This window comes from Stegostoma tigrinum, chromosome 39, assembly GCF_030684315.1.
Source record: "Stegostoma tigrinum isolate sSteTig4 chromosome 39, sSteTig4.hap1, whole genome shotgun sequence".
Lineage (NCBI taxonomy): Eukaryota > Metazoa > Chordata > Chondrichthyes > Orectolobiformes > Stegostomatidae > Stegostoma > Stegostoma tigrinum.
In genome coordinates this window covers 8,154,962-8,182,213 of record NC_081392.1, presented here as the reverse complement: position 1 = coordinate 8,182,213, position 27,252 = coordinate 8,154,962, and the positions used below count along the sequence as shown (strand labels likewise).

At 47.4% G+C, this 27,252-nt stretch overlaps 2 protein-coding genes and 1 long non-coding RNA gene across 4 annotated transcripts in view; 1 reads left to right on the top strand and 2 right to left on the bottom strand.

The window, feature by feature from the left end:
* LOC125447629 (thymus-specific serine protease) overlaps nucleotides 1-3,012 on the bottom strand; it is a 34,926-nt gene extending 31,914 nt beyond the window's left edge. The window contains exon 1 of the mRNA XM_048522202.2: nucleotides 2,881-3,012. Coding sequence (XP_048378159.1) covers nucleotides 2,881-2,950 — 70 coding nt within the window. The 5' untranslated portion in view covers nucleotides 2,951-3,012. The remainder of the gene's footprint in view (nucleotides 1-2,880) is intronic.
* An 18,142-nt stretch (nucleotides 3,013-21,154) lies between these two features.
* LOC132206615 (uncharacterized) overlaps nucleotides 21,155-27,252 on the bottom strand; it is a 53,912-nt gene continuing 47,814 nt past the window's right edge. Inside the window, exon 3 of the long non-coding RNA XR_009443051.1 lies at nucleotides 21,155-22,671. This is a non-coding gene — a long non-coding RNA (uncharacterized LOC132206615). The remainder of the gene's footprint in view (nucleotides 22,672-27,252) is intronic.
* The window catches only part of LOC125447884 (uncharacterized), a 31,744-nt gene continuing 26,505 nt past the window's right edge, over nucleotides 22,014-27,252 (top strand). For both annotated transcript variants that reach the window (XM_048522680.2, XM_048522677.2), the window contains exon 1: nucleotides 22,014-22,154. The gene's annotated coding sequence lies outside the window, so the exon portion shown is untranslated. The remainder of the gene's footprint in view (nucleotides 22,155-27,252) is intronic.

The following is a 27,252-nucleotide window of genomic DNA, read 5'->3' as shown; positions in this document are numbered from 1 at the left end:
CGAGGAAAAAGAAATATAGTTAACATTGAGTTCGTTAGGACTTCTTTGGAATAAAGGATTCAATCCTGTAAGGCTTCTTACTCTTGTCTCTAAAATCTGGATTGCAATGTGAAAGAATTTTTAAAAACAACAAAAAAGGATTCACAAGGATGGCCACGACAGACCATAGAAACCCTATAATGAGGAAACAAACCCTTTGACCCAACAAGTCCACACCAACCCTCAAAGCACCCCATCCCCCTATAACCTACATTATCCAGGCATCCCTGAACACTATGGGGCAATTTAGCATGGCCAATCCACCTAACCTGCACATCTTTGGACTGTGGGAGGAAACCAGAGACCTGGAGGGAACCCACACAGACACAGGGAGAATGTGTGTGTAGAGTCTGCACAGTCACCCGAGGGTGGAATCAGACCCACGTGCCTGGCACTGAGGCAGCAGCGCTAACCACTGAGCCACCATGCCACAATCTGTTTTGTGGCTCTGGGTTTGTGATGTTCAGACATTAAAGAGTCAAACAGTTGTTTATGAGCAGAGAACAAAGCTGCTCAACTGCTTGAGCCTACTGTCATTCAATAAATTTTGGTTGATCCGATTTTAAACCCCAACTTTCAATTTTTCCATACACCCCCAATTATCTTTCATCCCTGTTTACAAGCGTTGCTGATAGTGTCTCACCCAACTCAACAGGTTAGAACTGGAAACCAGAGAGATAGATATGCAAATACAAAGACACAGAAGCAGTGCTGTTACCCCCAGCAGAAACTGCCTATTCTTTGGTAAAAATAGACAGAACAAAAAACTCAGTTCAAATGTGAAGAAAACCAATTACCTTCCATATAGCAGCTGCTGCTTTTCAAAATGGTAGATCACAGACATTTTCAAGGCAGTCACTTTTCTTGTAAAGCTTGAAGCTTCCAGAGAAAGTCAACCAAACATCATTGGCCTGACTTGCTGGGAGGATCATCTCAACATCAGATTAGACAAGCAAAGATGACTGAACTAACTTTTTTTCCAACTTTGCCAATAACAATTTCCCTGCTTTTTTTCCAGTGGGGCATGTGTGTCTCCGAGTGTGTGTATAAGGGGCATTTTAAGGAATTACAGCTTTAGCTGGGAGTGCTTTGTTTACTTGTGGCTATAGTCTAAATCATCTGCAATTAATAATTTCTTGTTAAGTATAGAAGCTTGCTCCATACTCTGTCAGCCCTGGTCTGGAAAGCACGTAATGGGGCACCATGCATCCTTTCTAAGGAACGTTAACATTCAACAACTCTGGAAATAAAGGAGGCTCAATTTACAGCACACTACACCAAAGCATCATAATCAATTTGTAGTTCTGTGGGCAATACAAATTGCTGACCACAGAACTAAACGCCAGTTTGCTCAAACCAGCAGAAAAAGATGCAAAAGGTGCTTATGATTCTGTTCTGATGAAAGGGCATCTCAATATAAAGCATAACTCTTTCTCCTACAAATGTTAGCCGACCTGAATTCCCTATTTTGCTTTTGATAAAACTGGAAAAGATGGCCAAGGTGAGAGATAGCAAAGTGTGGAGCTGGAGGAACACAGCAGGCCAAGCAGCATCTTAGAAGCACAAAAGCTGACATTTCAGGTCTAGACCCTCTCCAGCATCTGCAGTTCCCATTATCTCTAACCCCAAGGAGTGAGATCCAGGTTGCCTATCGAGGTTTGGTCTTCAAACATAAGCACTCAAAAGAAACAGCAAGGGTGACCATGGTTAAAATCCAGAAACTGCAGGTACCCAATTAAGCAGATGTAGATCAATGAACTAGACGGAGTCACTGAATCTAAATTTCTCTTCCACACCATACTTCAACCTCACCCAACACTCCCTCAGTCAGTGTCTTTTGACTTCTACACCTAAGGAGCTTGCACATACTCGGCAATTCATGGTCAAAGTTGTACAGCACAGAAACAGACCCTTCAGTCAAACTCATCCACGCAGCTATCGTAAATTAATCTAGTGCCATTTGCAAGCATTTGGTCACTATCGCTCAAAACCCTTCCTATTCATATACCCACCCAGATGCCCTTTAAATGTTGTAGTCATACCCACCTCCACTGGCAGCTCATGCCACACACACCTCCCTCTGCATGAGGGAGTTTATATTCAAGACAGATGCAGATTTTTTTTTTTGGACATTAAGGACATAGTGTAGGAAGGTATACGTGATGCAGACCAGACAGAAAGTTGGCCAGTGGTGGAGCTGGCTTGAAGGGCCAAATGGCCAGCTCTTGCGTCAAAGAGACTCATCTTCCTGCAATGGCCAAATACAGCATGCTCCCTCCATCTTCCTCCTAAGCCAGCCCTGAAGCAAGACTCTCCTCCTGCATATCACACACCTTCTGCCACCTCCATTACAACCCATACTTCACCCCCACCTCCCTTATACTGCCCTCCACCTCCCCGCTCTCTTACACCATCCCCTCCCTTCCCCACCCCCCCATCTCTCTCTGTAACCCCACCATTCATCCAACACCCCTCCCAACGCAACTAGACCCTCTGTCCTCCTGGACACTCTCACCAACCCCCCTCCACAGCACACTCTTCGACCCCTACTAGCCCCATACCCTCATCCTCATCCTCCCAGCCCGTCATCCCCAACCCAGCCCAACATACTCTGGTCATTCACTAAAAACCAAAAAGAACTGCGGATCCTGTAAATCAGGATCAAAAATAAAGTTGCTGGAAGAGCTCAGCAGGGCTGACAGCATCTGTGAAGGAGAAAACAGAGGTAACGTTTCTGGTCGGGTGACCCGTCCTCAGAACTACTCCATCATTCATTCATTCTCTCTCCCACCGTGAGAGTTCCTCATGGCTCACTGACAGCCTCTGCTCGCAACTTCTTACCTCCGAGTCCCAAGCTGAGAGCGGACTCCAGCCAAGGCAGAAACAACACGGCGATCGGCGCCAACAACATCCTCAACCCAAATCCAACTCCACACACACCGCTTCCAGGAACTTAACAGCAATTGCCCTACCCTTGAGAGCTCAGTCATAAGACGCAGCATCACATGACCCCCCACCATTCATGCCTGCTCTTCCGTTCTATTGGCTAGTGGGCCTGTCAGTTACCGTTACTCTTGATTCTGAATGGTGCGTTGTTGCCAGGCGGATTATTAGTGTGAGTGAATTCTTCCCACGGCAAAGATCTGTGTTGAAACGGTGTTTTTCATAGCCAGCTACATTTGAGCGTGCTTTGCAGTCGCTTGTTAGAAAGTAAAGTGACACTGCAGGCAGTTTTGCGCACAGCAAGATCCCAAAAAGAACACTGTGATAGTAACCAAGGGACCCGAAACGTCAGCTTTCCTGCTCCTCTGATGCTGCTTGGCCTGCTGTGTTCATCCAGCCCTACACCTTGTTATTCCCATGCTAGTAACCAATGTGGTTATTGCGATGTCGATTGAGGGATAAATATTAGGCAGAGCTAACTACGCATGAAATGAATCTATTCCATTCACCCAAATGACCACATGAGACCATAAGGTTTAATAGCAGAAGTAGGCTGTTCAGCCCATCAAAGCTGCTCCATCATTCAGTGGGATTGTAATAACTCAGGAAGCACGGCTAGAAAATAACATTCTTTATTGTTGAATACCAAATTAAAGCCACTACTCATGGCATGTATAGGCTACTCTTGATCCACATAGTTATATAGTCTCAGTTTTAGACTCACAGGGAGGCAATGACCTAGTAGCATAATTGCTGGACTGTTAATCCAAAGACCCAGAATACTTCCACAGATCAGGGTTCAAATCCTGCCAATAGTAGGTGGTGGAACTTGAATTCAATAAACGATGGAATTAAGGCCCATCTGGTTCACCAGTGTCCTTTAAGGAAGGAAACCGCCATTCCTGCCTGGTCTGGCCTACATATGACTCCTGGCCCTGTCTTGACTGCACTCTGGGTAATTAGGGATGGGCAACAAAACGCTGACCTGGCCAGTGACAACCTCATCCAATGAATAAGAAGCTCTGCAGGCCCATACCCAAGTCTACTGCATAAAGTCTCAGATGATTAATTCCTGCTGGACAGGCCATTACCTGTCACCAGTGGGACTTGTACTCAGTGACCTCCACCAGGCCATTGATTAGTGATTCCCTTGTAGGGGTTAGCACAGAGTCATGGCTGGACTGATAATCTTCAACTTTTCCCTATAACCCTTGATTCTCTTACTAATTAAAAAATCTGTCATCTCAGCCTTAAAGATACTTAATGACCCAACCTCTACAGTCCCCTGTGGTAAATAATTCCACAAATTCACTGCCCTCGGAGTGAATAAATTTCTCCTCTCTCTTAAATTATGTGACCCCTTACTCTGAGATTATGCCCTCTGGTCCTAGACTCTCCCATGCAGAGAAAAGAAAACCTCTTTGTCACGTAAAAACTGGTATTTTTTAATACATTTGTCTCTCATTCTTTAATGCTAAAGAGTACAAGCCCAATCTACTCAAGCTCTCCTTCCGAGACAGTCCTTCCAAAACCAGCCTTAGCCTAGTGAACTTTCTCTGGATAGCTCCTGCTGCCCACGTAACTGACCCAAAATTGTTCAGTGTTCCAAATGTGGTCTGACTAGTTCCAAGGAAGGGAAACTGGACCTGAAACGTTAATTGATTTTTCTTCACAGATGCTGCCAGACCTGCTGAGCTTTTCCTACAACCTCTGTTTGTGTTATTCTTGTTGTGGTCTGACTAGTGTCTTGTATGGTTTGAGCAACACTTCCCCATTTTTATACCCTAGTCCTTTTGAAATAAAGACCAACACCCCATTTCCAGTATATCTTTTCTTATATAATTGGCCAAAATTGGTTACAGTATTTCAGTTGTGGTCTAATGCCTTGTTTAATTTTAACATGACTTCCCCATTTTTATACCCCAGTCCTTTTGAAATAAAGACCAACATTCTATTTGCATTATATAATATCTGCTGAACTTCTTTGCCAGCTTTTTGTGATTTCTTCACAAGGATTTTTAACTCTCTCTATTCTGAGGCTTTTTGCAATATTTCTCCATTTAAGTAATATTCAGTTCCTCTATTTTTCCTGCCAAAGTGCATAACCTCATATTTTCCCGTATTCTGTAATATAATGTCACGGCAGGCACGATCGGCCAAATGGCCTTTGTCTGCATCCTAACACTTCCCTAATTCTATGATTTTGGCAAGTGGTGTCTGACGCTACCCAAAGCCCCTAGACTGATATTCAAGGTTACCATTAACTTACTGTGCCGAGACCCCCTGCTGAAGGCTGTCTTCTTTGAGCTGGCTGAGGGCTGCTGACAACTATAACAATCTCCCTGTCTTTATGCCAGCACTAAACAGCAGGACAAGACAGATGTACTCTGAGCCTGGTAGGTCTGGTTGGAGCAGGGAGTGCAGTAAAGGCAAGGCAGTGATGCTGTGTGAGCATGGTCCATTCTGCGAATTGGGTGCCTGTGAAGCCATTTGACCTATCGTGCCTGTTGGATTCTTCAAATGACTATCATTACCGACTACTAATTTCTTGTGTTGCCCCATACTTATGCACATTATCTCAAGTCAAAATGCCCTCTTGAATGCTTCAACTGAATATGCTTCCACCATCATTTCTAGACAGTACATTCCATATCCTAACTACTCGCTGTGCGAAAAGCATGTTCTCACTTGGCATTTGAGATAGTAGGAACTGCAGATGCTGGAGAATCTGAGATAACAAGGTGTTGGGCTGGATGAACACAGCAGGCCAAGCAGCATCAGAGGAGCAGGAAGGCTGGTGTTTCAGGCCTAGACCCTTCCTCAGAAAATTTTTCTGAAGAAGGGTGTAGGCCCAAAATGTCAGTCTTCCTGCTCCTCTGATGCTGCTTGGTCCTCTCACTTTGCATTCATTTGTAGTTGCAGTATTTATATGGCTCTGAAAGGGTTAGGATTAGGTTCATTTCTGTCCTGGGCCTGCCGTGCTCCAGCAAAGCCAAAGGAACAATACCTCAATTTGCACCAAAGCACTCTTCAGCCTTCAGGACACAGAGCTGAGTTCAACAACATCACAGTATGAGTACTGTTCTCCGTTTTGGCTACATCCATTTCCTCCTTTCAGTGACTTGTTTAAATAGGCTTGCTTTTGTAGAGATCACCTATTTTTTGCTACTAATTTCCACCGTTATCACTTAGGATCCATCCATATATGCTCCTCTACAGTCATTAACATTCTCTGTACCTTTTGCAGTGGACACCCTCATCAGCTGTTCCACTTATCTCCCTACAGTGTGGAAACAAGCCTACACCAACTTGCCACCACCCCACAGCCTTATCCTATCCCATCCCTGTAACCCTTCATTTCCCATGGCTAATCCACCTAACCTGGACACTCTGGGAAATTTAGCATGGCCAATCCACTAACCACACACCTTCGAACTGTGGGAGGAAACTGAAGCACACTGCGGAAATGGGGAGAATGTGTAAACTCCACACAGACGGTCGCCCAAGGCTGGAATTGAACTTGGGTCCCTGTTGCTGTGAGGCAGCAGTGCTAGCCATTGAGCCACCGTGCCACCCAACATAACGTAACAGCATTCTACACTCCTCCTCACTCTCTGTCATCAAAAAAGCCCATCATTTTCCGGCCCCCTTCAGTTCCAAAGGAGCATCATACTGGACTCACTTTAACTCTGTTTCTCACTACATTGATGCTGCCAGGTCCTGCTGAGTTCCTTGTTCATATGTTCTTCTTTGTATTGATATGGCTTGTGCAGTTTTGTTTCATTCAATGGGAAGATGTTGATAGTGTAGTATTCAGCAAATACAGTTCTTTCTAATTTACAGAATAGAGGTGAAAGGTCTCCTATGTTCTGAATTTTGTGTTAAGGTCCACAGATCAGCTATTGTCAGTTTGAGTTAAATGAATCCTCAATCAGTCAATTTATTAATTGTAAAATAGGGTTGTTGAGCTGTCTTGTGGTCTGCTTCTTCAATATTTCATTTGAGGAATGGCATCTTTTCTCCTTAATCACAACACACATATGCTTTCATGCGGCAAGAGACAGTGCCGTTGGGATTCTGGAGGTTTTTAAAGCCCACATAGACCTTTTCCTGGCTTTTAGCAAGGGAATACACATTCAGTTGGCTAATTATATCAGAGTAGCTTCAGAGCTTTTCCTGAACTCTTTGAAACATGTTCGCGTACTCTTTGGTAAGTCCTGCATTACAAACAGATACTTTGTACTGAGCATTAGGTCTGATATGACTATTAAACAGCGAATTTTCACTCTTGAGATGCATTGCAATGATTTAGAAAATTGATATGTAAAGCCCTCTTAAACATAACGAGTTTTGAGAAGATTTGTAGCTCAGGTTGAGGGTCTGGATGTGAGTTTGCTCGCTGAGCTGGAAGGTTAGTTTTCAGACGTTTCGTCACTTTTTTTTGTTTGAAAAAATATACTTTATTCATAAGATGTACAAAAAATAAAACATATTTATACACCTACCCAGTCATGCAAGCCGCTCCGGGTTACCCAGGGGGTACATACACCAACTAAAGGAAAAAAAACAAACAAAGAAGAAAAAAAAACAAAGCAAAGAAAACACCCCGGCAGTCGTCACCCCGCACAGTCCCCTTTGGCCCCCTGACCAGTTGGGGAAGGCGCCAGCTGGGCCCAGTTACCAGATAGGGCCCTTTTTTCTATTCTGGATGAGGGGTTTCATACTGTGGTCTTTCCCCACCGCGCCTTGGCGGCGGCTGCCCCAAGCTTTAGCGCGTCCCTCAGCACGTAGTCCTGGACCTTGGGGTGCGCCAGTCTGCAACACTCGGTCGGGGTCAGTTCTTTCAGCTGGCAGACCAGCAAGTTGCGGGCAGACCAAAGAGCGTCTTTCACCGCATTGATGGTCCTCCAGGCGGAGTTGATGTTGGTCTCGGTGTGAGTCCTGGGAAACAGCCCGTAGAGCACGGAGCCACATGTCACGGAGCTGCTCGGGACAAACCTCGACAAATACCACTGCATCCCCCTCCAGACCTCCTGCGCATAGGCACACTCCAGAAGGAGGTGATCGACAGTCTTGTCACCCCCGCAGCCACCTCGAGGGCAGCATGCAGTGGCGCAGAGATTCCGGGCATTCATAAAGGATCTCACTGGCAGAGCCCCTCTCACCGCCAGCCAAGCAATGTCCTTGTGCTTGTTTGAAGGTTCTGGCGATGAGGCATTCTGCCAAATGACTTTGGCAGTCTGGGTGGGGAACCACACGATGGGATCCACCCTCTCCTTTTCCTGAAGGGTCTCGAGGATACTACATGCTGACCACTGCCTAACGGCCTTGTGGTCAAAGGTGTTTCCTTTCAAACATTTCTCCACGAAGGACAGGTGGTGCGGGACGGTCCAACTACGCGGAGCATTCCGCGGCAACGAGGCCAGGCCCGTCCTTCGCAACACTGGGGACAGGTAGAACCTCAGTAAGTAGTGACACTTGGTGTTTGCGTACTGAGGATCTACACACAGCTTGATGCAGCCGCACACAAAGGTAGCCGTCAGGGCGAGGGTGGCATTCGGTACGCCCTTTCCCCCATTTCCCAGGTCTTTGTACATGCTATCCCTGCGGACCCGGTCCATCCTCGACCCCCAAATGAAGTGGAAGATGGCCCGGGTGACAACAGCGGCGCAGGTCCAGGGAATAGGCCAGGCCTGCGCCACATACAACAGTACCGAAAGCCCCTCGCACCTGACAACCAGGTTCTTATCAGCAATGGAGAGGGACCGGAGCGTCCACCTGCCCAGCTTCTGCTTCAGTTTGGTGATATGCTCCTCCCAAGTCTTAGTGCACACCCCAGCTCCACCGAACCAAACACCCAGCACCTTCAGGTAGTCTGTCCTGACGGTGAAGGGGATGAAGGAGCGGTCGTCCCAGTTCCTGAAGAACATGGCCTCGCTCTTACCCCTATTGACTTTGGCACCCGAGGCCAGTTCAAACTGCCGCAGATGTCCAACAGCCTACTCACTGACCGATGATCGGTGCAGAAGACGGCAACATCGTCCATGTACAGGGAGGTCTTGACCTGAAGGCCTTTGCTGCCTGGGATAGTCACGCCCTTCAGGTTCACGTCCTTCCTGATGGATGCGGCGAAGGGCTCCACACAGCACACGAACAAGGCAGGAGAGAGCGGGCAGCCCTGCCTGACTCCAGATCTAACAGGAAAACTGACAGATTCCCACCCGTTGATCGAGACTGCGCTAACGATGTTGGCGTAGAGCAGCCGGATCCAATTGCGGATGCCCTCCCCGAACCCCAATTTGGACAGGACGTCCCTCATGTAAGCATGAGAGACCCTGTCGAAGGCCTTCTCCTGGTCCAGGCTGACGAGGCAGGTGTCCACCCGCCTGTCCTGTACGTAGGCGATCGTATCCCTGATGAGCGCGAGGCTCTCAGCGATCTTCCTGCCCGGCACAGCACAGGTTTGGTCAGGGTGAATCACCGACTCCAGGACAGACCTGACCCGGTTGGCTATGACCTTGGCCAGGATTTTGTAGTCCACGTTCAATAGTGAAATGGGACGCCAATTCTTAATTTCTTCCGTCTCCCCCTTCCTCTTGTAAATGAGGGCAATGATGCCCTTCCTCATGGACTTGCACATTTCCCCTGCCCGAAGCGCAATGTCGTACACCTCCAGCAGGTCCTGGCCGACAATGTCCCACAGAGCAGAATACAGCTCGACCGGTAAGCCGTCGCTCACGGGAGTCTTATTCCTCTCCAAGGACTTGAGGGCTCTGGTCAGCTCATCCAGGGATATCGGCCGGTCCAGCCATTCCCTCGTGCCGTTGTCTAAGACCTCCGTGATAGACGACAGGAACGACTCGGAGGTCGTGCTGTCCGTGGGCTTCGCGTCATACAGTCCGGCATAGAAGGATCTGCTGATCCTCAAAATGTTGGGCCGAGACGACGTCACCGAGCCGTCGTCCTCCTTCAACCGGCTAAGCACAGAGCTCTCTTTGTGCACCTTCTGAAAGAAGAAACGCGAGCACGTCTCGTCCTGCTCCACGGAGCGGACCCTGGACCGGAAGATTATCCTGGAGGTCTCCGCGGCGAAGAGCGAGGCTTGCTGGCCCCTCACCTCACGGAGGTCCTCCATGACATCGACCCCCATCAACTGCAGAAGGAGCAGGTTCTACACCCTTTTCTGGAGTCGCGACAGCTTTCCCCGCCTCTCTCTCGCCTTCCGAACACCCTTGAGGACAAAGAACCTCTTTATGTTCTCCTTCACCGTCTCCCACCAGTCGCCCAGGGACTCAAAGAGGGGTTTCACGGTTCTCCAACCGGCGTACTCCCTCTTAAGCTCCTCGACGTTCTCTGGGGTCAACAGAGTCGTGTTGAGCCTCCACGTCCCCTCGCCAGCCGGCTGGTCGTCCTGTAAGTGACAGTCAGCCAGCAGGAGGCAGCGGTCAGAGAAGAACACCGGCTCAATGCCGGTGGACCTGACCGAGAACGTCCGTGACACAAACAGGAAGTCTATCCTTGAGCGGATAGACCCGTCTGGCCGCGACCAGGTGTACCTCCGCTGCGCTCTGTCTGCAGGGGTGCTGAAGACGTCGAGCAGCTTGGCATCCTTCACCATGCCCATCAGGAATCTGGACATGACGTCCAGTTGACTTCCCCCACCCGCTGGTCCCACGCCGGATCTTCCATCTGCATCGATGATGCAGTTAAAGTCTCCACCCAGGATGACCGGCCTGGATGTAGCCAGCAGGGGTGGAAGCCGCTGCAGGACGGCTAACCGCTCACTCCGTACCGCTGGGGCGTACACGTTGATCAGCCTCAGGGGAGCGTTCCTGTAGGTGACATCAGCTACTAGGAGGCGCCACCCCCACCACCTCCTGAACTTGAGAGATGGTGAAGTTGCGCTCCCACAGCAGAATAGCCAGGCCCAAGGACCGACAGTCGTTACGCCCTGACCAGATCGAAGGCCCAAAGGTCCAGGCGCCGGACCATTTCCCATACCTGCCGAGGTGTGGTATCCCGCACTCCTGCAGAAAGAGGAGGTCCGCCTTGACAGTGGTCAGGTGGGCCAACGTGGACACACATCTTGCGGTGGACTTGACACGGCGCACATTAATGCTCGCAACTCGTACCCCCATTGTGGGCAGTGACCGCAGTACCCTCCCCAAGTCCAATGTCCAGCCCCTCCATCTGTCCCTTCATGCCCATTGCCCGGGCTAACTGCTGGACGCTCTCTGGGCTCAGGAAACCGGCCATGCTGCCTTCCGGGTGGCATCCCCCCGTCGGGGGTACGGAGGCAGGAGAGTCCAGCTCTGGGTCAGGCTGGGGACGCACTGTTTCGTCCTTCCCGCCTGGAAGTTCCGGGCGGCACGTGGCTTGGTGTCGGAGGGAGCCTCAGGACGCCTCCCGTCACCTGGAAGCGGGGTGCTGCTTTCCTTCTCCCTTGAGATCTTTAGCTTCTGCTTTGGGTGGGCCTTCTCTGAATCTCCCTCGTCAGAGGAGCTCTTATAGCCACCCTGTAGCTGCCCCTTCCCGCCTGATGGTTGCGGTGCCTGGGCCAGCCGGCGCACCTTCCTCCTCGTTTTCGGACCGTCGTCCACTCCCCTGGGTCCTGTTCTAACAGGAATTGACATCACCAACTCAAGGAAACCTAAACAGATAAATAGAAAGCGGGACATAACACCAGCGCTTCGTCAGAGGCTCACTGATGATGTTACCTGGAATGGTGACGAAACATCTGGGCACAAACCTTCCAGCTCAGTGAACCAGCTTACATCCAGAACAAAATAAAGACCCACTCTTCTGTGGACCAAGAGGAGGAGAGCACTGTGTTGGAGGTGGAAGGAAGACGTTGGGTTGGCTGTGCAGCCTTGCAACCAGTGGATCTTAATGCTGGCTTCGGCCCAACACTGGTTCAGGGGAGCAGCCAACCTGCAACGATGGCTGCGGCAAGTGCTCGTGCCCCAGGTCAGGGGGTCCGGAACACCATCCGTGTTTCTGTAAAGAAGGTGGATGAAGGTGCACCTGTGGATTGCACCTTCTTCGTGAAGAGGGTCCTGTTGGACTGTTGTGGGTTTGCTGCTGCGGACATTTACTGCCTGCAGGATTTCCCCGGAGGAGGTTTTTACGATGTAACCTTCAGGAGTGCCAAGCTTTGCGAGCGCTTCCTGGAGGTTTTCAAGGAGAAAGGAGGTGAGGGCCCCCTCTCTGTATTGACCGCTGTCCCGCTGTTTGTGATGCCAGCGCAGAGGAGCCGTATGGTGACTGTACACATGTACAACCCGCATGTGCCAGCAGTTGATGTCCTGACCTTCCTTGGAAGGTACGTGAAGGTGGAAGGGGACCTAACTGACATCATGGACCCCTTTGGCATCTGGACCAGTAAGAGGCAGGTCAAGGTGACGCTGAGGATGGGCGCGGACGGGAACATCGTACACCCACCGTCCAGCTTCGTGATCGGCGGGAGCAAGGGCTACCTGACCTACGCAGGGCAACCTAAAGTCTGCCATGTCTGTGGTAGGTCAGGTCACGTGGCAGCCGACTGCAAAGCCACCATCTGCAGGAACTGCAGGGAGGAGGGACACCTTGCAAAGGATTGCCCACGAGAGAGAAGCCGCAACCTTTGCGGGGAAGCGAGCCACGTCTATAGGACATGCCTGCGGCAGGGTACCACCTACGCCCAGGTCGCCGGCAGGGGCAATGCGGGGCCAGCCCCCCCCCCGGAGGAGAGGAAGGCACCAGGGCCCTGCAAGGACCCACTAATGTGCAGGAGGGCCAGGTCGTGCAGGAGGGCCCAGCCCCGCAGGATGGGCCTGAGACCAGCAAAGCACCCCTGCAGGCTCTGCTCCCCCCCGACAACCCGGAGTCGATGGAGGCGGCAACAGGCAACCCAGGGGAGTGGACGACAGTCCGGAAAGCGAGGAGGAAGGCGCGTCAGCAGGCCCAGGAACCGCAACCATCAGGCGGGAAGAGGCAGCTACAGGGGAGCTGAAAGAGCTCCTCTGACGAGGGGGATTCGGAGAGGGCCCGCCTGAAGCAGAAGTTAAAGATCTCAAGGGAGAAGGAGAGCAGCACCCCGCTTCCAGGTGACGGGAGGCGTCCTGAGGCTCCCTCCGACACCCAGTCATGTGCCGCTGGGGCGCTGGAGGGCCCCCCGGAACTTCCAGGCGGAAAGGAGGAAACAGCGCGTCGCCAGCCTGACCCGGAGCCGGACCCTCCTGCCTCCATACCCCCGACGGGGGGATGCCACCCGGAAGGCAGCGGGGACGGTTTCCTGAGCCCGGAGAGCGTCCAGCAGTTAGCCCGGGCAATGGGCATGAAGGGACAGATGGAGGGGCTGGACCTTGGACTTGGGGAGGGTACTGCGGTCACTGCCCACAATGGGGGTACGAGTTGCGAGCATTAACGTGCGCAGCGTCAAGTCAACCGCGAGATGTGTGTCCACGTTGGCCTACCTGGAGGTCTGGAGGGGGATGCAGTGGTATTTGTTGAGGTTCGTCCTGAGCAGCTCCGTGACGCCGCACACCGTGCTCTACGGGCTGTTTCCCAGGACGCACACCGAGACCAACATCAACTCCGCCTGGAGGACCATCAATGCGGTGAAAGACGCTCTTTGGTCTGCCCGCAACTTGCTGGTCTGCCAGCTGAAAGAACTGACCCCGACCGAGAGTTGCAGACTGGCGCACTCCAAGGTCCAGGGCTACGTGTTGAGGGACGCGCTAAAGCTTGGGGCAGCTGCCGCCAAGGCGCGGTGGGGAAAGACCACGGTATGAAACCCCTCATCCAGAATAGAAAAAAGGGCCCTATCTGGTAACTGGGCCCAGCTGGTGCCTTCCCCAACTGATCAGGGGGCCAACGGGGACTGTGCGGGGTGACGACTGCTGGGGTGTTTTCTTTGCTTTGTTTTTTTTCCTTTGTTTCGTTTAGTTGGTGTATGTACCCCCTGGGTAACCTGGAGCAGCTTGCATGACTGAGTAGGTGTATAAATATGTTTTATTTTTTATACATCCTATGAATAAAGTATATTTTTTCAAATTAAAAAAAGTGACGAAACGTCTGAAAACTAAACTTCCAGCTCAGCGAGCAAACTCATATCCAGACCCTCTTAAACATTCGATGCATTTAGTAATCCAGTTTAAGGTCACTTTGAATCTAAGTGCCTGATACACATGTGTGCAATTTTGGCATTGTCGAAGTTAATGAGAGAAGGATCAAGGTGTGTGTGTGTGTGTGTGTGTGTGTGTGTGTGTGTGTGTGTGTGTGTGTGTGTGTGTGTGTGTGTGTGTGTGTGTGTGTGTGTGTGTGTGTGTGTGTTTGTGTGTGTGTGTGTGTATATTAAACACAATTCCATAACATTGCACTGTTGCAAATTTAGTCTCGTGTAGTATGCTATTCCCCATTCACTCAACAAAGTGACAGCTTTTTGTAGGTGAGATGTGTCACTTTGATTACATTCGCCCAAGAGGGTCAGGTTAATCATAAATTTGTAGCAATGAATATGTGACATGTTTATAATATTGTTTATGATTGCTAAGAACATAATAGGGACTAATCCACGTGGTTTTACAACATATGGACCAAAATAAAATTATTCGTGTGTGTATTAATTCAGTTACAGTTATTATTATTGGGGTGAGGAGCAGTAGGACGTCAATATTCTACTCTAACATTATAGCCCAAATAGGCTCTTTTGTGTTGCAACACTCAATGATTCTGTTTGGACTCATGTTGAGAAACCAGCTTCGTAACTGTCAAAGACAAGTTATGAGGAAAAGGCAGTTTCAATTTATCGGTAACTTCAAAGGTTAGTAGGGGTCATACTTCTGTGGGTAGCCTTTAGAAGTGCGGTCCTATAGAGTCAGGTCTAGCCAGAGGTAATGTTTTTGATTGACAACTATGTCTGAACCCTTCAAATGAAACAGGGTCAATGATTGCCTGCAGTTCTCTAATGACCAGAGTTCTCTTATGTTGAGCTATACATTCCTGCCATGTCAAGCTTCATTACAAGTTAATGGTGAGATTCCAGTCCCCCAACACCAATTCATTTAATTCTCTGACTCTTGATTTTTCACTGTCTGCTAAAATAATTAGATCATCCCCATTTGCTCTGTCTCCTAATCTTATAGACCTCAATTAAATCACTTATCCATCTCTTAATTTTCAAGCAAAATAATTCCAATCTATTCAATGTTTCCTCGTAGCTAAAATTTTCCAGTCTTAGCATCATCCTCACAAACCTTCTGTATATCCCCTCCAATGCAATCATACCTTTCTTGCTTCACAGTTGTCAGAACTGTTGTATGCAATGTTGTACGTGCACCTTGCCTCTAAGAGAGTTCACCTTTAAAGACTATATGCTGTTGTTTGTAATAATGTGACTCTGCCTGTCGGTTGTCTGCTGTGGGTCTGCAAGCTGCGACGATGCTGTGGCTTTAAGAAATATGTTTTGTCCTGGTTTTTTTTAGAGAGAGATAAGGGGACAGGTAGTGAGCAGTCTTTGGAAAGATAAACAATTCGTGAGGCTTTGGTTTTTTAAAAAAATAGAATAATAGAAGCAGCCTGAGTGGGTGTGGTCAAACTCTCACAGATCCAGGATTTTTATTTAGCTTTTGGCTAAATCCTTAGTTGTTGCTGGGGTCTGGGCAAGGTTGGCAAGCAGTGAATCTATCCTGGCTGCTACCCTCTCTCTCTAACTCTGTCTTTGCCTCCCTCTCTCTCTGTCTGGGGAGCTGCTGCATGTATCTCTTTCTTGCTGATAAGATAACATATGAGACAATCTGTTTTTCTGAATTTGCCTTTTTGCCAAAGGGTATGTTTATGAGGCAGTGGCCCAGCAATAATGTTACTATATTGGAACAGTTGATTAGTTAGAGGTACTGTATCTATTATTCTGTCAAACTTTCCAATAGAGTTAAGTTATCCTAGGTTCCTCTTTCTTTTGTTGTATTCTAACTATAGTGTTTGAATAAATTGTGTTTTGCTTAACATCAAGTAGTTTGACCAGTAGAATTGCATCTGGAAAACAACACCTTGCATTTACCTATGAAATAAGAAAAAGTTAGGGTCTAGGCTACCGTCTTAATGTATTTTCAGGGAGTCTGGTCTGGTCCAAAACAAAGTTGTATGCATAGAAATCAGTTGGTTTGCTGTAATGTCTGCTTTATAACTTGAAATGTGTTTTCAATTATGAGACAATTATTGTTAACATGACACACAATTTGAACATAACCTCCCTGATTTTGTATTCTATACCTCAGCAAACAAAGGAAGGTGTGCCATATATCTCTTAACCACCTTAGTGACCTGCTCTGCTACCTTTAAGGATTTGTGAACATACAGTCCGAGGTCCCTATGTTCCTTCACTGCACACTATCCTTCCATTGATTGTGCATTCTCCTCCCCTGTTGCACCTGCCAAAATGCATTATGTTATAGATCTCTAAATTGTATTTTCCATTTAGGAGAGTGAGGCAGTGGCCCAGCAATAATGTCATTGCATGAATAATGCACAACCAAAGCTAGTACGCTAGGGACATTTTTATTTATTTATTCATTTGTGGGATGTGGGCATCGCTGGCTGGGTCAGCATTTCTTACCAATCCCTAGTTGCCCTTGAGAAGATAGTGGTGAGCTGCCTTCTTGATGCACTGCAGTCCACCAGCTGTAGGTTGACCCACAATTCCACTAGGGAGGGAATTCCAGGATTTTGACCCAGTGACAGTGAAGGAACAGTGATATATTTCCAAGTCAGGATGGTGAGTGTCTTGGAGGGAAACTTGGAGGTGCTGGTGTTCCCATACATCTGTTGCCCTATCCTTCCAGATTGAAGTGGTCATGGATTTAGAAGAGGCACTCTGAGGGTCTTTGGTGAATTTCTGCAGCAGATCTTGTAGATAGTACACACTGCTGCTACTAAGCATCAGTGGTGGAGGGAGTGGATGCTTGTGGATGTAATACCAATCAAGCGGCTGCTTTGTCCTGGATGGTGTCAAGCTTCTTGAGTGTTATTGAAGCTGCACTCATCCAGGTAATTGGGCAGTGTTCCATCACACTGCTGACTTGTGCCTTGTAGATGGTGGACAGGCTTTGGGGAGTCAGGAGGTGAGTTACTCACCATAGTATTCCTAGCTTCTGACCACTGTAGCTCTCTTAGCCACTGTATTTATGTAGTGAGTCCAGTTGAGTTTCTGGTCAATGATAGCCCACAGGATGTTGACAATGGGGTATTCAGTGATGGTAACACCATTGAATATCAAGGGATGGTGATTAGATTGTCTCTTATTGATGATGCTTGGCGTGTGTGGGGCGTGAATGTTACTTGCCACTTGTCAGCCCAATTCTGGATATTGTCCAAATCTTGTTGCAGTTGGACACAGACTGCTTTAGTATCTGAGGAGTTGTGAATGGTGCTGAACATTGTGCAATCATCAGCAAACATCCTGACTTCTGACCTTATGATGGAGAAAAATTTATTGATGAAGCAGCTAGTGATGGCTGGGTCTAGGACACTACCCTGAGGAATACCAGAAGCAATGTCCTGGGGCTGAGATGACTGACCTCCAACAACCACAACCATCTTCCTATGTGCCAGGTATGACTCCAACCACCAGAGATTCCCATCGTTTCCAGTTTTGCCAGGGCTCCTTGCTGCCACACTCGGTCGAATGCAGCCTTGATGTCAAGGGCTGTCACGCTCACCTCACCTCTGGGAATCAGCTCTTTTGTCCATGTTTGGATCAAGGCTGTACTGAGGTCAGGAACTGAGTAGCCCTGGTCAGCTTATTGCTGAGCTTAATTGCTGAGTTCTGCTTAATTGCACTGTTGATGTCACTTTCCATCAATTTCCTGATGATCGAGAGTAAGCTAATCGGGCAGTAATTGGCCAGGTTGGGTTTGTCCTGCTTTTGTGTACAAGACATACTTGGACAATTTTCCACATTGCCAGTGTTGTAACTCTACTGGAACAGCTTGGCTAGTGGAGCTGCAAGTATTCAGTCCTATTGCTGAAATGTTGTCAGGGCCCATAGCCTTTGCAGTATCCAGCGTCTCCTACCATTTTTTGATATCACGCGGAGTGAATCGAATTGGCTGAAGTAGGTGTCTGTAATACTGGGGACCACTGGAGGAGGCCAAGATAAATTATCCACATGGTACTTCAGGCTGAAGATTGCTGTACAAGCTTTAGCCTTAGCTTTTGCAATGATGTGCTGGGAGCTCCTCCATCACTGAAGATAAAGATATTTGTGGACCCTCCTCTCCCAGTGAGTTGTTTAATCATGCACCACTATTCACAACTGAATGTGGCAGGACTGCAGAGCTTAGAACTGATCCGTTGGCTGTGGGATCGCTTAGCTCCGTCTATCACTTGCTCATGAACTCGTGCAACACCACTGCAGTCTGTGGAATGAAGTCTCAGGAATGCTAACCATGACACTACTGTTGATTGTTGTAAAATATCTGGTCTGCCAATGTCCCTTTAGGGAAGAAAATCTGCCATCCTTACCCAGTCTGGCCTAGACGTATTTCCAGACATGCAACAATATGATTGACTCTTAAATGCCCTTTGCAAGAGCAAAGCAAACCCATAAAAGGGCAATTAGATGGCCAATATTTTTTGTCCAACCCAGAGATGTTCAAATTGTGTGTAAAAATAAATGCTACAAAAACTAAAGTTGTGGAAGAGTTGATGCGAATTTTGAATGATAGCCTCTTTCGTAGTTTCTATTTATTCATGAGATGTAGGCATCACTGGCTGGACCAGCACTCATTGGCCATTCCTTGTTGGTCCTTCAGAAGATAGGCTGCCTTCTTGAACTGAACTAGACTATGCTGTTATGGAGGAAGTTCCAGGATTTTGGCCCAGCAACACTGAAGGAACAGTGATATATTTCCAAGTGAGGATGGAGGGGAACTCGCAGGTAGTAGTGTTCTCATGTAACTGCTGCCCTTGCCCTTCTAGAGGATAATGGTCATGGGTTTGAAGTTGCTGTAGGAAAAACTTGCTGCATTTTTTAACACCATGTTAATTCATGTCCCCTTTCAGTATCAGACTTAGGTGCAAAAATGTTTTTCTCTCAGTGGGTCATGGACAAGGACTTCCTTTGTATTCACCCATGCTATAGAAAAACATACTGCAGAGGTGCGCAATTACTTTCTGCAGGATGGCTGACCAGGAGACCCTTCCACTCTTACTGTTGTCATCCAGCATATTGGAAGGATTTACAGGCTGATAATCAACCTGCTCAACTACATTACAAATTCATCTTAAATCGCCAAAAGGTGAGACTTGAACCCAAATATGGTAACACCACAAGCCATCCCTACTTCATCTTTCTATTCCATTCTCCTTTGTGTTTATCTAACTTCCCTTTAAATACATGTGAACTATCCAATCACTTCCTGTCATGGTCCCACATTCAAACCACTCTCTGAACAATTCCCTAGCAGGTTCATTAAGTAATGAGTCATTGACATTTAGTATTTTGCACATTGAATAACTTGTCATGAAAGTTCTGTTCATCCTCAACTGAGATTTTCTTCTTTATCATTATCCCTAGCTGTCCCGTTTAATTTGGCATCTCATTGTCACTGTTGGTGACTCTTTTGAAGCTCTTTATCCAAGTAATTAGTTTGGGTTATTGATTTAAATGCAATCAGGCCACATCCTAATCCTGTTGATCCACTCTTGCTTTTAGTTCCATTCCCAATAGACATTCAGCAGCGTGTATTCGTTTGCATGTAATCATTAATGTATGGGGTCAGGAAACAGTCATTGTATGCACTAGCATACTGGACTTGTCCACTTCACGTTGGTTTGACTTAAACTCCCTATCCTGTTATTTGTTCTTTCATGAGATGTGGTTATCACTGGCATTTGTTGCTCATCCCTAATTGCCTTTGAACTGAGCTAGCCATTTCAGAGGGCAGTTATATTGCAGCGGACCTGAAATAAGGGAGGCAGTGGGGTAATAATAATGATGCTGGACTAGTCATGTTCTGGATTCATGCTCTGGGAGCATGTGGTCAAATCCCAGCACGGCAAATGGTGAAATTTCAATTCAATGAAAAGCTAGCCGTCTGTTGATTGTCGTAAAACCTGATTTCGTTCATTAATGCCCTTTAAGGGAGGAACTCTGCCATCCTTACCTGGTCTTGAATGTATGACTCCAGAACCACAGCAACTCCCTTCTGGGCATTTAGGGGTTGGGAATAAATTCTGGCATCCATCAAATGATTTGTATGTGAAAATAGGAGACATGGTTTGTAGGTTTGCAAATGAAACCAAAATAGGTGGTGTAGTGGGCAGTGAAGAAGATTATCTCGGAGTACAAGGGACCTTGATCAGATGGGCCAATAGGCTGAGGATTGGCCGATGAAGTTTAATTTCAATAAATGGGAGGTGTTGAAATTTGGTAAGTCAAACCAGGGCAGGAGTTATACAGTTAGGAGTAGTGCCTTGAGGTGGTTTGTCGAGCAAAGCATCCCAGGGTTGCAGATACATTTTTCACTGAAAAAGGAGTCACAAGTAGACAGGGCAGTGAAGCAGATGTTTGGCACGCTTGTCTTGATTGGTCAGAACACTGAGTGTTGTAGTTGGGATGCCATATTGTAGCTGTACAGGACATTGGCAAGGCCACTTTTAGAATCTGGTTGCCCTTCATTAGGAAGGATATTTTTAAATGTGAGAGGGCGCAGAAAAGATTTACAAGGATATTGCTAGGACTGGTGCACTTGAGTTTACAGGGATAGGCTGGGGCTATTTTCCCTGGAGCATTGGAGGCTGAGGAGTGAACATATAGAGGTTTATAAATCATGAGGGGCATGGATTGTGTGAATAGCCAGGGTCTTTTACCTAGGGTGGGGAAGTCCAAAACTAGAGGGTGTAGGTTTAAGGTGAGGGGAAAGATTTGAAAAAGACCCTTTTTCACACAGAGGGTGGTGTGTGTATGGAATGAGCTGCCAAAGGATTTGATGGAGGCAGACATGAGTGCAACATTGAAAAGGCATCTGGATGGGGATATGAATAGGAAGGGTTTAGAGGGAGATGGGCCAGATGCTGGAAAATAGGTCAGATTGGTTCAGGGCCTAGGCCCAAAATGTCAGCTTTCCAGCTCCTCTGATGCTTCTGGGCCTGCTGTGTTCATCCAGCTCTACACCTTGTTACCTTAGGTCAGACTGGGATGTCTGGTCAGTGTGGACAATTTGCACTGAAGGGTCTGGATCTGTGCTGTATGATTCAATCACACAGTGAATTGAAAAAAAAAACTGTAGGCCAGACCAGGTAAGGAGACTGGGTTTCCTTTGCTGAAAGACATTTGCAAACCAGATGGGCTTTTACAAAATCCAATCATTGCAGTGTTGTTATTAACGAAACTGAATGATTTTATTCACTGGTGTATTAATGAGCTGAATTTAAACGTTGGAGTTCCTGTCTCCTACATATCTGTCCAGGCCTGTGTATTATCAGTTCCGTTATATTATTGGTACACCACCATTTATGTATCAGGGGACTGCTGTGAAACTTCCTCGGTCTGATTCCTGGGATGACAAGATTGTTGCATGGGGAGAAATTGGGTTGATCTATTTGCTGAACCAATGAAATTTAGAAGAATGAAGGGGTCTTGTTGAAACATTTGGAGTTCTGCCAGGGTAGGAGGCATGGATGATATTTCCCCTGGCTGTGGGGTCTAGGACAAGGGCTCCTGAGGGACCATGGCTAAGGATGTGGGGACTGGCCATTTCAGACTGCGATGAGAAATTTCTTCACACGTTCAATGGCAAACCTGTGGAATTCTCCGACACAGAGGACTGTGGAAGGCAAGTCACAGTATATTTAAGAAATAAACAGAGAGATTTCTAGACAATATCTGTACAGGAGGGAGCGGAGCCATGGCATTAAGAAAGAGGACCAGCTGTGGTCACATTGAATAGCAGAGAGCTATAGATGGGCAGAATGGCCCACCGTCGCTCCTTAACCCCTCCCGCCCCCCAAAGAGTGACCGACTTATGTTACAAACTGTGCTGAGACGATGCACTAGGGTTTTACTGCTCGGAATAAAGCAGTTCGGGACGGAGTGACAGAGCTGGGTTCGCGTCTCATTCCCTCTTCATGCTCCGCCTCCGACTGAGGGCGGTGAGACAGAGCGATCCGAATCCGCCGCATAGACCCAGCGGGTAAGTCTGCGCCAATGCGGGTTTGCGAAATGCGCGAACGAATTCTGATTCCAGGTAACGACACCCACATACCCCACCTCACCTCCCACCCCCGAAGGAAACAGCCTCGCAGCCAGGAAAACTCTCTCCTCTGGGACGTCTCATTGTCAAATTCACATGAAATTGACGCGCGATGGATTATAATCGCAGAAACAAATACATCGCCGTCAATTTCCTGTGTTGTACCGAGGAAGGTCCTGGCGAGCGCCGAAACGGATCTTTTGTTGTGATAATGGCTATTAACTCTGGGCCTTCGCTGCTGACAACGGCGAATGCTGACCTCTCCCTCCGGTGCTATGTCTGTCCCTGGGCTGGTTAGTCACGTCGCTAGAAACGAGTTTGCGCTAATCGCAATTTTTTCGCTCTGTTCTTCGCACATTCATTGAATTTCAACAGCAGATGGGCAATATGCGACGCTGGTCCTTGGCACAGAGTTAATCGAGATGCCGAGACAGGCTAGACTTTCAGACGGGCAACTCTATCAGAATTTAACGGGAACCAAATGAAAAATTAAACCAGGACTGACACAGGGAAAGAAACAAAAGCTCTATCACATTCATGAATCCACCTTCTGTCTGACAAACACCGGTAACGCTTCTAACGCTGTCTTGGAGATTAGTTCTCAACACTGCGTATTTCTCAACTCCTGTTAAAGACTGAGGTTATTAAATTTAAAACAAAAATGAAGGAAATCAAATCGCAGCTTATTCAAGAGCTGATAGAAAAAAGCAAAAACACTGCGGATGTTACAAATCGTAAACAGAGACAATGTTGAAGAAACTCAGCAGCTCTGGCAGCATCTGTGTAGAGAAAAAAAGCCAGTTCATGTTACGAGGCTGGTCTGACTGTTCTTAGGAGCTCCTGCTGGAGCCAGTGGGTGAAGGGGAGATGAGGGATGGTGGTCTGGCCAGAAAAGCACTGAGTAGCCTTCCAGAGGTAACAAGGCAAGGGGGAAGGGGTTCGGCAACTGAGGCCGAGGCAGGAATCAGGCCACTGAAAGGGAATGTTTTTCCTAGTGCAGTGATTGTAAGGAGGTCAGCTGGGCGGACCTCATAGAATATGAAGTTCCCTGACTGGGACAATTAACATAATCCAATCTGGGAGTCCTAGCTGACAAATATAAACACAAGTGCAGGCGAGGTTCTGTTCATTCTGAGGGGGCCTGACCAGCGTCAATTACGACGCACACATAAATAAAGCAATACTAGCCTCAGTGGAGTTATTCCATGTGGTAACATAATCCAAAAGCCCAGAATACCGCTCTGGGTACAGAGGTTCAAATCCCACACTATCACAGCTTTTTTTAAAAAAAATTACTGGTTCATAGCTTATGGGTATCACTGGCTCGGTCAGCATTAATTATCCATTCCTATTTGCCCAGAGTCAACTCCATTGATTAGATTAGATTAGATTCCCTACAGTGTAGAAACAGGCCCTTCGGCCCAACAGGTCCACACCGCCCCTTGGTGCATCCCACTCAGACCCATTCCCATCCCTTTATAACACACACACCCCTGAATGCTACGGGCAATTTATCATGGCTGATCCGCCTAGCCGGCACATCTTTGGACTGTGGGAGGAAATGAGAGCACCCAGAGGAAACCCACCCTGACACAGGGAGAATGTGCAAACTCCACACAGACAGTTGCCCGAGGCTGGAATCGAACCCGGGTCCCTGGCGCTGTGAGGCTGCAGTGCTAACCACTGAGCCGCTGTGCTGCCCTAACTCGCATGTAGGCCAGATTCATTAAGCATGGATTTCCTTCCCTAAAGGACATGACTGAGCATGGGGATTTTAGGACAATGATCACACGGTCACCATTCAGCCATCATTTTAACTCCAAATTTTTATTGGATTCAGATTTCACCATCTGCCATGATGGGATTCAATCATATGTCCCCAACACTCATGCCTGGGGTTCTAGATTATTAGCGCGGTAGTTACCAAACCACTCCATCATTGCCTCCCCTTCAATTCAATTCATATACAGCTGGCCACGGCACCCATGAAACCCCATCTGACACCTTGCATTGAATTAAATTTACCACAGTCCAAAGACATGCAGGCTAGGTGGATTGGCCATGCTAAATTGCCCGTAGTGTTCAGGAGTGTGTGGGTTATAGGGGGATGGGTCTGGGTGGGATGCTTCAAGGGGCGGTGTGGACTTGTTGGGCCGAAGGGCCTGTTTCCACACTGTAGGGAATCTAATCTAATCTAATCAATGGAGTTGACTCTGAGAAAATAGGAATAGATAAAATTGAATTAAATTTACTGTCCTTAACTCATTTGGCCTACATCTAACTACAGGCCCACAGTGATGTGGTGGACTCTTAACTGCCCTCTCAAATGCTCCAGCAAGTACCTCTGTCCAAGGGCACTTAGGGGTTGACAACAAATGATAGCCTTACCAGCAAGGCTGAATGAATAATAAGCCGCTATGTAGATGAAACTAGGCAGTTGTAGTTAGACGCTATTTGTCAAACAAAGTGAAGAATCTGATTTAATCTCAGGCAATTTTCAGTAAATTGGATGGAGTCAGCTAATTTGTTGTGCGTATTGGTTTTGCTGGCTAAGATATCATTTACTAACCATTCCTAGCTGCCCTTAAGCTGTCCTCTTGAACCACAGCAGTCCGTCTAGTGGAGATACACTCACCGTTCTGTTGGGATGGGGCTTCCAGGATTTTGACGCTAACAACAGTGAGGGAATAATGATATATTACAAAATCAGGCTGGTGTGTGGCTGGAAGGGAACTTGCCAGTGATGATGTTCCCTTGCACCTGCTGCCCTTGTCCATCTAGATAGTAGTGGCCATGAGTCTGGAAGGTGCTGTCAAAGGAGCCTGGCTAAGTTGCTGTAGAGCACCTTGTAAATGGTACACACTGCTACTACTGAGCATCAGTTGGTGAAGGTAGTGAGTATTGAAGCTGGTGGATGGGCTGTCTGTCAAACTGATGTTTTCTCATGAAAGAGCTACTTAAATATTGTTTGAGCCACACTGATCCAGACAAGTGGACAGTACTCCATCACACTCCTGGCCTGCACTGTATAGATGGTGGACAGGAATTTGGGGAGTCAGGAAATGAGTTACTTGCTGTCAGATTCCTGCTCTAGTAACCCCATTATTTATATGGTTAGTCCAATTTTATTTTGGACCAATGGTGATTACCCGACTCCAGATGCTGAGAGAGATTCACAATTGTAATGCCATTCCCTGTCAAAGGGAGGTGTTTAGCTTCTCTCTTGTTCATGATCATCATTACTTGGCCATTTAATAAATTAATGTTTACCAAATCTTACCACATATGGGAAAGAACTGTTTCAATATCTGAGGAATTGTAAGACTGAGGACAATGGCTCCAGACTTCCCAATACTTAATTGGACGAAATATTTACTCATGTGGGACTGAATGTTGGTTAAGTGGACTGTTGGTTAAGAGAGAGTGGATGTTTGTAGAGAGATGGAGTTGGGCGGGTACAGCTGGGTGCAACCTGATTCCAGGTGGAAACTGACTTTGCGATTTCAGATAATCTCACCAAGGGGCAGTTTCAGTGAGATCACGTCTCATGTTTTGAAACCCTAGAGGTTTGTCCAATCTACCTTCATTGGACAGTCCTGCCATCCCAGCAACAACTCTGGTGAAGTTTTGTTGCACTCTCTTTAAATTAATAGCATCTTTACTGAGATAAGGAAGCCAAATCTGCACACACAACTCCTGGTATGGTCTAACAAAACGTGAAGGAAGGACATTATTAAGCTAGAGATGGTTCAGAAGAGATTTACCAAGATGTTGCTGGATATGGAAGGTCTGAGTTATAAAGAAAGGCTGGGACTTTTTTCTCACTGGAAGGTAGAAGGTTGAGACAGGACCACGAAGAGGTTTATAAAATCGTGAGGGGTACAGATAGGGTTAATGGTAGGTGTCTTTTCCAGAGGATGGGGGATTTCAAGACTGGGGGGCACATTTTCAAGGTGAGAGGAGAGAGATTTAAAAAGCACACAAGGGGCAAATGTTTTACACAGATGGTGGTTCCTGTGTGGAATGAGCTTCCTGAGGCACAGTTACAATGTTTAAACGACACTTGGGATAAGTACATGTATTGACAAGGTTTGGAAGGATATGGGCCAAGAGCAGACAGGTGGAACTAGTATAGTGATAATGGGAACTGCAGATGCTGGAGAATCCAAGATAATAAAATGTGAGGCTGGATGAACACAGCAGGCCCAGCAGCATCTCAGGAGCATGAAAGCTGACGTTTCGGGCCTAGACCCTTCATCAGAAATGGGGGAGGGGAAGGGGGTTCTGAAATAAATAGGGAGAGAGGGGGAGGCGGATAGACGATGGATAGAGGAGAAGATATGGTGAGAGGAGACAGACAGGTCAAGGACGCAGGGTTGGAGCCAGTAAAGGTGAGTGTAGGTGGGGAGGTAGAGAGGGAAGATGTACAGATCAAGGGGGCAGGATGAGGCTAGTAGTGCGAACTGAGCATAGATGTTCCACAAAGTGGTCCCAATAAAGAGACTAATTAAATTTTATTTTTTGCAATAATCATAACTATTTTCTATTTTATCTGATGTCCCTGCTATTGGAAAGCTGTTGTTAAACTTGAGAGGGTGCAGAAAAGATTTACAAGGATGTTGCCAGGATTGGAGGGTTTGAGCTACAGGGAGAGGCTGAATAGGCTGGGACTTTTTTCCCTGGAGCGTCAGAGGCTGAGAGGTGACCTTATCGAGGTTTATAAAATCATGAGGGGAATGGATAGGGTGAATAGTCAAGGTGTGGCGAGTCCAAAACTAGAAGGCATAGTTTTAAGGTGAGAAGGGTAAGATTTAAAAGGGACATAAGGGGCAACTTTTTCATGCAGAGGGTGGTGCGTGTATGGAATGAGCTGCCAGAGGAAGTGATGGAGGCTGGTAAAATTACAACATTTAAAAGGCATCTGGATGGGTATATGAATAGGAAGGGTTTAGAGGGATATGGGCCAAATGCTGGCAAATGGGACTAGATTAATTTAGGATATCTGGTCAACATGGACAAGTTGGACTGAAGGGTCTGT